This window comes from Mustelus asterias, chromosome 10 (assembly GCF_964213995.1).
Source record: "Mustelus asterias chromosome 10, sMusAst1.hap1.1, whole genome shotgun sequence".
Lineage (NCBI taxonomy): Eukaryota > Metazoa > Chordata > Chondrichthyes > Carcharhiniformes > Triakidae > Mustelus > Mustelus asterias.
In genome coordinates, this window is record NC_135810.1 from 110,374,431 (window position 1) to 110,388,287 (window position 13,857).

A 13,857-nucleotide genomic window follows, 5' to 3' on the forward strand; every position below is an offset into this window, starting at 1 on the left:
GCAGATCCAATGGGATGGAGCAGCAGTATAAAATGAAGGGTACCATTCTTAGCAGTGTAGAGGATCAGAAGGACCTTGGGGTCCGGGTCCATAGGACTCTTAAATCGGCCTCGCAGGTGGAGGATGCGGTCAAGAAGGCGTATGGCGTACTGGCCTTCATTAATCGAGGGATTGAGTTTAGGAGTCGGGAGATAATGCTGCAGCTTTATAGGACCCTGGTTAGACCCCACTTGGAGTACTGCGCGCAGTTCTGGTCACCTCATTACAGGAAAGATGTTGAAGCCATTGAAAGGGTGCAGAGGAGATTTACAAGGATGTTGCCTGGATTGGGGGGCATGCCTTATGAGGATAGGTTGAGGGAGATTGGTCTCTTCTCCCTGGAGAGACGAAGGATGAGAGGTGACCTGATAGAGGTTTACAAGATGTTGAGGGGTCTGGATAGGGTGGACTCTCAGAGGCTATTTCCAAGGGCTGAAATGGTTGCTACGAGAGGACACAGGTTTAAGGTGCTGGGGGGTAGGTACAGGGGGGATGTCAGGGGTAAGTTTTTCACTCAGAGGGTGGTGGGTGAGTGGAATCGGCTGACGTCGGTGGTGGTGGAGGCAAACTCGTTGGGGTCTTTTAAGAGACTTCTGGATGAGTACATGGGATTTAATGGGATTGAGGGCTATAGATAGGCCTAGAGGTGGGGATGTGATCGGCGCAACTTGTGGGCCGAAGGGCCTGTTTGTGCTGTGACTTTCTATGTTCTATGTTCTATCAGTGCTTCTTCATTGAATTATTGTCTTGATACTTTTTCTTAATCCATTCATGAGATCTGGGCGTCGCTGGCCAGGTCAGCATTTATCGCCCGTCCTCAATTGCCCTTGAGGGGCTATTTAGCCACATTGCTGTGAATCTGGAGTTACATGTAGACCAGACCAGGTAAGGATGGCAGATTTCCTTCCCTAAAAGACATTAGTGAGCCAGATGGGTTTTTCCAATAATCGACAATGGTTTCAATGGTCATCGTTAAACTTTTAATTCCAGATTTTTATTCAATTCTTATTTCACCATCTGCCATGGTGGGATTCAAACCTGGGTGACCAGAGCATTACCCTGGGTCTCTGGAGTGCTAGTCATGTGACAATACCACTATGCCACTGCCTCCCTACATACACTAATGGATGCTTTTTCCCCACAGTTCAAATGAATACTGCATGAAAACGTCTTGCTCTCACCAATACTGAAATCCCACTGCCAATACCAAAGAGGGTGTAATTGAAAATTTTCTTTTAAATACATTACCTCAGGCACAGTGGTATATTTGAAATTCAATGACATTTTACCTGAGCAGCCCCACAAGAAATACCAACGATGTGCTTTGTATCCAGGCCTGGCAGCGCAGATGGTTCTGGTTTGGTTATCCTCAGAGTATCAAAATGCTGACACTGATCATTGCTGCCCCAACTATGAACTTCACCATCTTCAGTCAGTACCATGCAGTGTGTGGATCCAACAGCTACGTCAACTATTTTTTTACCTGCAATTAAACACAATAATCCATAAAACAAATTGTTTAGCATCTGAAGAGGATCTACATGTACTCATATACTTTCAGTAGAGAAGAAACCATATTAGGTTTACATGTTAAAACCTTGAAGACACTCTCAGTGGAAGTCAAAAGGAGCTGCCCACCTATGCCCGATGAGTAAAAATTATTTCTTCATTCATTCATGGGATGTGGGCAAGGCCAGCATTTCCTAGAATCCCTACAGGGCAGGAGGCCGCCATTTGGCCCATCAAGTCTGCAGCGACAACAATCCCATCTAGGCCCTATCCCCGCAGCCCCACATATTTACCCCGATAATCCCTCTAACCTACACATCCTGGGACACTGAGGGGCAATTTAGCATGGCCAATTCACCTAACCCACACATCTTTGGACTGTGGGAGGAAACCGGAGCACCCGGAGGAAGCCCACGCAGATACGAGGAGAATGTGCAAATTCCACACAGACAGTGACCTAAGCCAGGAATCGAATCCAGGTCCCTGGCGCTGTCAGACAGCAGTGCTAACCACTGTGTCACAGTGCCACAGTTTGTTGCCCATCCCTAAATACCCTTGAACCTGGGCTTCTTGTACCATTTCAGAGGGCCGTTAAGAGTCAACCATATTGCTGGGAGTCTGGAGTCACATGGAGGCCAGACCAGGTAAAGAAGGCAGATTTCCTTCCCTAAAGGACGTCAGTGAACCAGATGGGTTTTTATGATAGCTTCATGGTTACTGAGCCCAGCTTTATATTCCAGGTTTATTAATTGAATTCATATTCCACCAGCTGCCATACTGGGATTTGAACCAAATGGCCCCAAAACATTATCCTGAGACTCTGGATTACTAGCCCAGCAAAATTACAAGTTAGCCACCATCTCATGTAGGTAAGGCACTCAAATGGAACTACACTCATTGACGTGAAAAAGCAGAGGCAATTATAAATGCATAGATTTGCAGAAATAACTCGAGTACAAATCGGTGAATCAGAAACTGTTGCCTGTCTCAATGTTTACAAATAACTTCTCCTGCTAGGTTCTGTACTAAGCCACAAATAATTGAATTATGAACTCAGACAATGCCGGATGTTTTCCGGGCTGGGATTTTCCAGCCGTGCCATGGTGGGATTCACCGCAGGGGGTGTGGTGGGTAGGTCCATTGACTTTCAGTGGGACCAGAAGATACCAGCGGCAGGCGGGGCAGGAAAATCCCAGCCCCAACTCTTATAAAACTGTTCAAGTAGAGAACTAAATGAGCACAGCTGATACTATGCTGATCAAATGTTCTAGATCAAGCCACACCACGGTTTATAGATAAACAAGTTACACTAAGTATTTTGCAAAAACTGCTGCAACCATCGATTTAAAAATGAGAGATTTGCATGTAGTTGATCTACATAATGTTCTTTCCCCCTCACTGGATCTAAGCTCGTGGATGAGGACCAAAGAGCTAACAAGTTAAAGATGATTGATGTGCATGCGCCTCTATTAAATATGAAAATATACCATGCGTTGTGGCACCAAGTTATATAATCAGGAACATCACTAGCTTAATTCCTCAATCAATCACTCAGGGCAACATTCAGTTGCAACAAAACAATAAGAATTTTTCTTTCTCAGTTAAAGAAAATAGAACAAATATAAATTATATTTAAATAGCACCTCAACAGGTCCCAAAATGCTTCATGATCAATTAAATATTTTTAAATCACAGCCACTGTTCATTTGGGCAAATGCGGTAGCCAAAGTACACATGGCAAAGGCACACAAACATTAATAAAATAAAATGACCAGATAATCTATTTAACTTTGGTTGAGGAATGCATATCAAAGTTTATTTAAAGTTTATTTATCAGTCACAAGTAGGCTTATATTAACACTGCAATGAAGTTACTGTGAAAATCTCCTAGTTGCCACACTCCAGTGCCTGTTCGGGCACACTGAGGGAGAATTTAGCATGACCAATGCATCTAACCAGCACGTCTTTCAGACTGTGGGAGGAAACCGGAGCACCTAGAGGAAACCCAAACAGACACGGGGAGAATGTGCAAACTCCACACAGACTCCAAGCCGGGAATCGAATGTGAGGCAGCAGTGCTAACCACTGTGCCACTGTGCATATTGACTAGATCAATAGGAGAACTCCCCTGCTCTTCTTCAAATGGTGCCACGGGATCATTTATAATTTTTATATTTATCTGAGAAGGATGAATGGAATTTATGCTGGTCTTCTTACCAACCTTGACAGATGATTTTTCCCTTCCATCCTCCACAGTCTGTTGAACATTAGCTAAAGTTGAATTCAACAAATTAGCATTTTAACATTGCTGAGTGAACATTGTTTTGTGGATTTACCTACTTAAAATGAACCATTGCTTTGAATGTTTCTGGTATTCTGCAGGCGTACAAACAGTGATTTTCAAAACTGAATATGCTGACCCTGCCCAGTCACCACTCTGTATGGGTTAACTGAAATAACAGGTTCTCTGATTGATGATATTTTTCCCTCACCCAATATTTATATTATACCATTTCTAACAGGAGTGACTGAGCAACGGTCAAGGAGCAAGACCACTCCCACAAACCTGTTACGGTCAACTGCACCTACTAGTGAGATTAGATATTTCAATACAGACCAGCCTTGAAGCTGGGATTTTGATGCTCCGTTGCTCACCAATTTGTCCACTTCAGCCATCAGGAATACAAGTGTATTTTCAAGTTTTGAGAAGATTCTATGTAACAAGTAGCATGCATATAGCCACCAACATTGTACCATCACCAAAAAAGGTGCCACATAAAAGAGTGTTATTAGACAAAATTTGACACCAAACCACATAAGGAAATATTAGAACAGGTGACCAAAAGCTTTAAAAGAAGTCAGTCTTTGACGGGAGAAGCAGAGAGCTTGCGGAACAAAATTCCAGAGCTTGGGGCACTGGCAGCTGAAGACGTGGCCACCAATAGTAGAGTGATTAAAAATCGTGAATAAGCAAGAGGTTGAAATTGTAAGTGTGGAGATCTCAGGGGGTTGTAGGGCTGGAGGTTGCCATTAATAGGGAGAGGTGAGGTCATGGAGGGATTTAAAAATAAGGGTAAGTGTTAACATAAAGAAATCGAGGCATTGCCAGGGTAATGAGTGATTGATATTTAATGTGAGTTTGACACAGGTAGCAGAATGTGGAAGATGGGAGGTCAGCCAGGAGACCATTGAAATATTCAAATCTAGAGGTAAAGAAGGCACGAATGAGGCTTTCAGTATCAGATGAGCTGAAGCTAAACAATACTAACCCTGGAGACACTCCAATAGTTTGGGATATCGCACATGTTCTTCAGTTCCATGTCCAAGTCTTTGGGTGTCACCCTTCCCCCAGGTGTAAATCTGTCCATCTTTTGTAATTGCAACTGAAAACTGGCTGCCACAGCGCACTTTTATAATATCAAGGTCTTGAAGCTTTTCGATCAACTTAGGCGTTTTACAGCCGTCACTGCCACCTCTGCCCAGTTTCCCATAGTCACCATCTCCCCAGGACCATACTTGGCCTGCACAGAAATTAAAAGCACACGTTAAGCTCACATGCCTTCCTCTTAAAAAAAGTTGTTCAAGAAGCATCATGCACTATCAAGTTACAGTTACATTTTATGATACAAGGATATCAACGATGAAACAGAGTACATAATAACAGCTGCAGGAGATACACCACAGTATCAAATGTTTCCTTATCACAAGTAGCTGCTCCTGTTTGCCAAGACTGCTGATGAAACAGGAGAATGATTCAATTACACAGTAATAGGTCATATCAATAAAAAGTACCCTTCCAGACAACTGACAAACCTTCAAAAGAAAGCTCAGCACACTTTGTTAAATGTGTTTTCTGCAACCAGTAACATAATGCACAAGCATAATTAGTAGGTCATTTTTTAAAAATTTGTTCATTCATGGGATGTGGGCATCATTGGCTAGGCCAGTATCTGTTGCCCACCCCGAATTCCTTCGAGAAGGTTGTGGTGAGCTGCCTCCTTGAATCATTGCAGTCTATGTGGTACGCGCACAGTGTTGTTAGGAAGGGAGTTACAGCATTTTGACCCAGTTTCATTAAAGGAATGGCATAATAGTTCCAGGTCAGGATGCTGCGTGGTATTGGAGGGGGAACTTTCAGGTGGCCATGTTTCCATGCAAGCTGCTGCCCCTGTCCTTCGAGGTGGTAGTAGTTGCGGGATTGGAAGGTGCTGTTGAAAGAGCCATGATGATTCGCTGCAGTGCACCCTGTAGATGGCACACACTTTGGCTTTTGTGCGCTGGTGGTGGAGGGTGATTAAGGAGGTGGATGGGGTGCTAATCAAGCAGACTGCTTGTGTCATGGATGGTGTTGAGCTTCTAGAGTGTTGTTGGTGCTGTACTCATCCAGGAGTACAGCTCCAACAACACTTGAGCAGTGGAGAGCTTTGCCACAGAATTCCTAGCATCTTACCTGCTCTTCTAGTCACAGTATTCCAATGGCTGGCCTAGTTCAGTTTTTAGTCAATGGTAACCCCAAGGTAGTTGATAGTGGGGGATTCAATGATGGTAACCCACACTGAATGTCAAAAGGAGATGGCGAGATTTTCTCTTGGAGATGATCATTGCCTGGCACAAATGTTACTTGCCACTTCAAGCCTGAATTTTGTCCAGGTCTAGCTCCATATGAACATCCGACTGCTTCAGTATATTCCATCATGAGACACCACCCTAAATAAGCATACCCGAGGCGCAAGTTACAAAAGGACCCTTTAATTGATGTTTTTTGAAAATGCATTCATGGGATGTGGCAAGCCGAGCATTTATTGACCATCCCTTGAGAATTGCCCTCGAAAAGATGGTGGCAACTCAGTGGCAAACTAGGCCAATTCAGAAGGCAGTTTTGTTTTGGGTCTGGAGTCCTATATAGACCATCCCGAGACTAGGCAAGCATGACAGATTTCCTTCCTCAAAGGCCATTAGTGATCGTTTTCGAGATTTATTTAAATTCCCCAACTGCCATGATGGAGTGTGAACAATCACCTCCAGATTATTAGTTCAGACTCTACATTCCTGGTCCACTATCATATCCTGACTGTTCCAAATAAGCCGTCTGTGCCACCCCCACCAATTCTCAATGCCCACAAAGCATATTTCTGAAGGCAACACTCCCTTCAGTTTTTTTTTCCTTTTTAGCTGTTGGCCGTCTTGTATTTTACACAACTTTGAGGTAAGATGGCAGTTGAACCACCTGATTCCAGGCCTCCCCTAATGTCACCACATGAGAAAACAATCACAATTACTTCCCTCAATATGTTTTATGCTAAACAAATCAACTATTAAAACATCTTCCTTCTCATTTGTAGAGGCTAAAGCCAGGGCATCAAAGATCAGAATATTTGAGGGAGGCCATTCAGCCCATCTATAATACTGAATAGCATCAAACTTTCTTTCGAATAATTCCAGCCTTTTGGCTTCCACTACCACATAGCCAGAAGGCCATTCAAATTATTGGTCTCTCTCTCCATGGAAAAGTACTTAAATTGCGATATCAGCCCTGAATTTGCCTTTTAACACTTTCTCTCGTGTCCCTACAGCCTTTTGTACGGTAGTTGCAGTTAAACTTGAATTGTGCTGAAAATTAACCTGTGTTATTTACCATTCTCAGCCACTGCTAGTGTCTGGGCATCCCCGCTGCCACAAGCAACATCAATAATTTTCAACCCTTTCAATCCAGTCACCAGTAAGGGTGTAGTCTGATCTTCACTGGACCCTGGGAAGACATAGATAGTTAAGATCAAGTTTTAAAAATTTAAACACTTAGTGTTTTTTTTTCCCCGATTGAAATTACAAAAATAGGAATCACATGTTAAAAATACAATTTTTTTTTAAAATGAGGGCGATTTTTCTTGTTCCCCAAGTTTAGCAAAAGCTACAAACATATTTATAAAGAGTATCTTTCCAATTTTGCTAAAGGTAATGCAAACATTTTTAATGGACTCTGTTTAAGCCATTAAAGAAAGGAGAACTGAGAACCAACTCATGTAAAACTCTTCCTTATTTTTTCCAAAGGTTGACATAAACTTAAAAGCTGAGATTTTCATCAGATGTTACTTCCAGCAAAGTCAAACGCATTTACAAAACATATTTACAAAGCTGTCACAGCCAACAGAAATTTTCCCCCAAGAACATCAGCCTTCTTAGGTGTTTCACACTGCAGGGATTTACAGAAATCAGTTTTGACAGATGCAACTGTCAGGCTTACTCACAACTTATAGAACCCCTACAGTGCAGAGGGAGGCCATTTGGCCCATCGAGTCTGCACCAACACAGAATATAAATCCTGAAAAGACTTAAGCCCTCATAAACATTTACTCCTCTGCCAAATAAAGAGAACTTATCAAGATATTCAATGTCCAAAAATATTAAAATTTAGAAATATCCAAAACAAATTTTGGTTTCGAATAATTAAAGTATTTGACATGGTAGTGTGAAAACCAAAATACTGGCTTTTGCAATATCCACGATCTAAAAGGGGAAATATGTCTCAGAATCCCTGCAGTGCAGAAGGAGGCTATTCAGCCCATCGAGCCTGCACCAACAACAATTCTACCCAGGCCCTATCCCTTTTACCCCAGGTATCTACCCTGCTAATCCCCCTGACACTAAGGAGCAATTTTAGCATGGCCAATCTACCTAACCAGCACATCTTTCGGACTGTGGGAGGTACACTGAAGAACCCGGAGGAAACCCACGTAGACACAGGAAGAATGTGCAAACTCCACACAGACAGTGACCCAAGGCTGTAATTGGACCAGGGTTCCTGGAGCTGTGAGGCAGCAGTGCAAACCACTGTGCCGCCGTGTCATATCTGTCACCATAAGGATAAAAGTTCCAGCAGACAAACTGCATCCATACCATGTCCAAGCCGGCCATAGTTTCCTCTTCCCCATGTATACAGTTCTCCTTCTGAGGTTATAGCTGCACTGTAGGTACTTCCACAGGCGACGTGAACAACATGCTTTCCCACTTGCTTCCCTGACAAGGCAGCTACCATTTTTGGCTCTTCAAGGGAGCTGTTGAAAGCACACAAAAAAAAATAATAAAACAAAATTCATTTTATTCAACTTTCTGCAAAAAAGTTATTTCGTAAATATAGATTTACAAGTTTTTAAATAAAGGAGGTTTGTTAGTGTGACACCAATTAGCATAGCAACATACACCAAATAGTGATACCTCTCAGTGAAAGTAACAAAGTATAAAAGAGCATAACCTGGCGAATACTAAAGCATTTCCTGTATAATTTTATGTTCTAGAACACAACTAAATAATTAGTGTACTGGTAAATTGTCAGCTCCAGATCAGAGTTTAATTTTAGGTCTTTTTTTTGTTCTAACACACTCTTATATTGACAAACCTCTACTGACATTGTCGAGTAGTTGAACCAAGATACCAAGATTTGAAACCTGTCTGTATACATAAAAAACTGTTCACTGTCACTGGAATGCAACACATTTTAACATATGGAGCCATACATAACGCCTGGCCTGGTAGTGTTTAATTCTGTCACAACATGAATAATAGTAGGTAGGGCTTCCAGTCAATCTTAGGTTTGAAGAGGAAGGGGTTGTACTTCAAGTCGACAGCCATTATCAGATTACTATTGACAAAAATTTGAAAATAGAATATCAGACTCAATAGCAGGCCAGGAAATGCTAGACAGTATGAAGTGTCATCCATTACATTGCCAAGGGTTGTTAATGTTAATTACATTGTTACGGTTAAGAGAAACACCTGATGGATATTAATTGCCTTTGGGCACACATAAATAGAGGATAGCTGGGACACTGGGTGTCTGGGAGGGGAGCTGCATGACTGAACAAGTCAATAAACACTCTCAATAAAGAAAAGCAAATCAATATACTCTCTTAATAAAGAAAATCTGTGTCTTGATCCAGTTAACATGAAGGAGACCCAGAGGAAGGCAAGTTTCAAGAAAAATTAAAAATGCATTGAACTTACATGGCTACTGGGCAGTACGGTGGCACAGTGGTTAGCACTACTGCCTCACAGCACCAGAGACCCAGGTTCAATTCCGGCCTCGGGTCACTGTCTGTGTGGAGTTTGCACATTCTCCCCATGTCTGCATGGGTTTCCTCCAGGTGCTCCGGTTTCCTCCCACAGTCCAACGATATGTGGGTTAGGTTGATTGGCCATGCTAAATTGACCCTGGTGTCAATGGGATTAGCAGGGTAAATGTGTGGGGTTACGGGGATAGGGCCTGGGTAGGACTGTAGTTGGTGCCGACTCAATGGGCCAAATGCCTCCTCCTGCACTGTAGGGATTCTGTGGCTAAATCACACAAGTAATAATGGGCCAACTTGATTTTTACTGCAATCCTTAAGTTTTAAAAAATTGTTTTGGTCTGGAATCTAGTGAAAAAGATATTGCCCTTTCACCTCTGGACTCAAACATCAATGGCACATGACTTGCGATCTCTGGGAATGGGGGTGGTTGTAACCGGAAGATATCCCAGAAGATCCCCACATAAAGATTCCACAGGATTTGTCCGGGAAGTTCAAACTTCCAATGGGCAATTACCCTGCACTGGGAACTGTCTAATACTCCAATTTAAAGCGCAGACTTTGGATGGTTCCGACTCTCTTAGTAGAATAGTTACCCAGGAGAGGTAGAAGTATTGAAACCAGTTCTAACACCTGGATACCTATAATAATTGCTGCTCCGCCTGACAACCCCTTATGCCACCCCCCAGCTCCTCACTACTCTTCCAAATAATTCTCCCCCCTACCCCTTACCAATTTACCCGCTTAACGTACATGCTTTATCTTCTCCTTAGTTTCTTAAAGTGGTGGAGACCTTTGAACTTAACTGCTTAATGGCAGCTAATCTTGTCAAAAAAATGACGTGGCTTCACTTGCCCCAGTGCTTGACCGAGAGAATTCCTGAACAGTAGCATTGCACTTTTCACACCCTGCTAGAGTCGGAAGGTCAGACAAAGGTGCAGCTACATTCCAGTGCAAGTTAATAGGAGTGAACTAACAATCCAATTGTGATTTTCAGTTCTATGAAGTTCTAACCCAATCTTTCCTCTTTACCAAGCGTTAAATGTGTAAACTAAACTTTTCCTGTTTAATGCCAGTTTCCAGGAAGTGTAGGTTAAAAACACAAAAATATTCCATATTTGGCACTAATTGGCATCAAGTTGGCAATATCAGAGGACACAGAATTGATGTCAATGGAAATAGAAAGATGTTTCTCTAATACAATGAAAAAAAACTGTGGCTGATGCACATTGTTGGCATTGAGTAGGTGGTGTTTCACTTTGCATCTTCTGCTGTGGTTGGCACAGGATTCGCCAACTCATTAAGAGTAACATTGCCTGGCATGAACATTGTTCACTTTGGCAAGCACACAAATTCACACTAATGAATACCATCAAACACAATCATCTGAGGTCTTCTCAACTTCTTCCACAACACCTATTCAGTTATTCACTGCAGTTGTATCAAAGTAATTGAAAGGTTTTCTAATACATACACAGTATCGCCATGGCCAAGTCTTCCACCATCACCACAGCCCCAAGAGAAAACCTCTCCAGCTGCAGACAAAGCCAGAAAATGTTGACCATCTGGGTGCGCTGCAATTTTTCCAATGTTTCTTGAGGCAAGTCCTTGAACCAACTGGGGTGCCTGTTTAAAAAGAGGGAAATTATGACCAACACAGTAACTCTTAAGCTAAGCATACCTTTAACAAATCTACTTTCCTAAAACAGGCAAGCATACCAGTGTATTTCTAAAAACCAAACCAAACCCAAACACCACACACACCCATCGGTTTACGATAGGATAAAGCTGCAAGGATATCACTATTGCAAAAGATTAATAAGAAACATAAATTTATTAAGAATGGCAACAAAAATCAAAATCATTCCAAATGTGAAGGGGACTGAAAAAAAAAAATCGAGAAACTTTAAGGTCTGTCATCTGTCTAAGTTATTGCAAAAAAACAAAGTTCATGGTGTAGTGCATAACATATTAACCTGGATAGATTGGCTGGCTGGAGAAAACAGAGTATGCATAAATGGGTCTTTTTCTGATTGGCAGGATGCAACAAATGGAGTCCCGCAGGGGTCTCAATTTTTTACAATTTATCTCAATGACTTGGATAAGGGGAGTGAAGGCACGGTAGCTAAATTTGCAGGTGACACTAAGATAGGTTGGTATACTGTGAAAGCATAAGAAGGTTGTAGACGGATATAGATGAATGGGCAAAAATCTGGCAGATGGAGCATAATGTGGGAAAATGTGAAGTTATTTGCTTTGGCAGGATGAATAAAAAAAGTAGAGTATTACCTAAATGGAGAATGCACTCAGTCACAGGAGGAAACATCCTTTCTAAGTTCTCATTGTCGAGATTAGGGCGGCACGGTAGCACAGTGGTTAGCACTGCTGCTTCACAGCTCCAGGGACCTGGGTTTGATTCCCGGCTTGGGTCACTGTCTGTGTGGAGTTTGCACATTCTCTTCGTGTCTGCGTGGGTTTCCTCCGGGTGCTCCGGTTTCCTCCCACAGTCCAAAGATGTGCGGGTTAGGTTGATTGGCCATGCTAAATTGCCCCTCAGTGTCCTGGGATGCGTAGGTTAGAGGGATTAATGGATAAATATGTAGGGATATGGGGATAGGGCCTGGGTGGGTTTGTGGTCGGTGCAGACTCGATGGGCTGAATGGCCTCTCTCTGTGCTATAGGGTTTCTAAGATTTCTAAGATCGTTCAGTACCTTATATACTTAAATCAAGTTACCCCTCACTCTTGTAAACTCCAGTGGAATCGAGCCCAGTTTGTCTAACCTTTCCTCAAGACAAACTGCTCATTCTGGGTATCAGTCTATTAAACCTCCTCTGAACCACCTCCAATGTATTTATGCCCTTCCTTAAATAAGGAGAGCAAAACTGCACATGGTATTCGAGATGCAGCCTCACCAATGTCCTGTGTCACTCAAGTTTAACATCCTTACTTTTATGTTTGATGAGCCTAGTAGCAGAGTGAGCAGAGTGGAGACTAGCAATCTAGGGACTAGATCATAGCCATGCCCCGTTGCAAAGCAGAGCTTTCGAAGAATCAAGCTGTTGTGCATGAAGGCAAGCAGAAGAAAATCTGTCTGTGTCAGACCCCATAAATTCTAGTCTAAATTCGAAGTCACCAAAAGAAAGTTACGGGTCCTGTGTGGCAATTATTTGTTGGATTTGGCTCAGTGTTAAAACCCATGGGATGTTGTTTTCCAGACGGTGTATTTTCCGAGTTTAAGAAAGTGATATATTTAGATTGGAGGATAATTTAAGTATACTGTCTGGTTAACCATTATTGTAGTTAACTGTAAATGTTGTTCTTTACTGTTGCCTTTCTTGTATGCTTTAAAGTTTAATAAACATCTTGTTATTTGAATAATTTATAACAAGACTGACCCTTTTCCTCACTAGATTTCATTTCTTTTCTCACGTTTTTTCCAAAAATAAATAGTTAAACAATTAAGAACCAGCATTCCAAGTTTCCCTCCTGGGATTTGAGATGTCCTTGCATTGAACATCAACGAGGTTCTTAACATTACTTAAGGAAGGATATACTTGCATTAGATGTGGTTCAGAGAAGGTTCACTAGGCTGATTCCTGGGACGAAGGGGTTGTCTTATGAGGAAACGTTGGCAGGTTGAGCCTATAGTCATTTGAGTTCATGAGAATGAGGGGTAATCTCATTGAAACATACACGATTCTTAGGGGACTTGACACAGTAGACGCTGAGAGGATATTTCCCCTTGTGGGGATTTGAGAACTTGGGAAACACAGTTTAAAAATGATGGGTTTAAGATGAAGATGAGTAACCACTCTTGAGGATCGCTAGTTTTTTTGGGAGCCTCTTCCACAGAGAGATGTGGAGGTTGGGTTATAATATATTCAAGCAGAGTTAGGTTTTTGACCGATGAGTTAAGGGTTATGGGGTAAAGGCAAGAAAGGTTAAAGCCACAACCAGATCAGCCATGATCTTGTTGAATTGTAGCGCAGACTCAATGGGCCCAATGCCCTACCCCTGCTTCTTATGATCTTACATATTCTGCACCCAAAGAGTGGTGAGCCTGTGGAATTCATTACCACAGGAAGTAGTTGATGCTAAAACATTGAATGTATTCAAGAGGCGGCTGGATATAGCACTTGGGGCGAACAGGATCAAAGGTTATGGGGAGAAAGCAGGATTAGACTATTGAGTTGGATGATCAGCCATGATCGTGATGAATGGCAGAGCAGACTCAAAGGGCCGAAAGG

At 42.3% G+C, this 13,857-nt stretch overlaps 1 protein-coding gene across 14 annotated transcripts in view; it reads right to left on the reverse strand.

Moving 5' to 3' along the window:
* Positions 1-13,857, reverse strand: part of herc2 (HECT and RLD domain containing E3 ubiquitin protein ligase 2) — a 241,926-nt gene that overhangs the window by 173,621 nt on the left and 54,448 nt on the right. For all 14 annotated transcript variants that reach the window (XM_078222434.1, XM_078222433.1, XM_078222442.1 and 11 more), the window contains exons 11-15: positions 11,083-11,234; positions 8,443-8,600; positions 7,184-7,297; positions 4,818-5,069; positions 1,329-1,522 (exon numbers count right to left, since the gene is read on the reverse strand). In XM_078222434.1, coding sequence (XP_078078560.1) covers positions 1,329-1,522; positions 4,818-5,069; positions 7,184-7,297; positions 8,443-8,600; positions 11,083-11,234 — 870 coding nt within the window. The remainder of the gene's footprint in view (positions 1-1,328; positions 1,523-4,817; positions 5,070-7,183; positions 7,298-8,442; positions 8,601-11,082; positions 11,235-13,857) is intronic.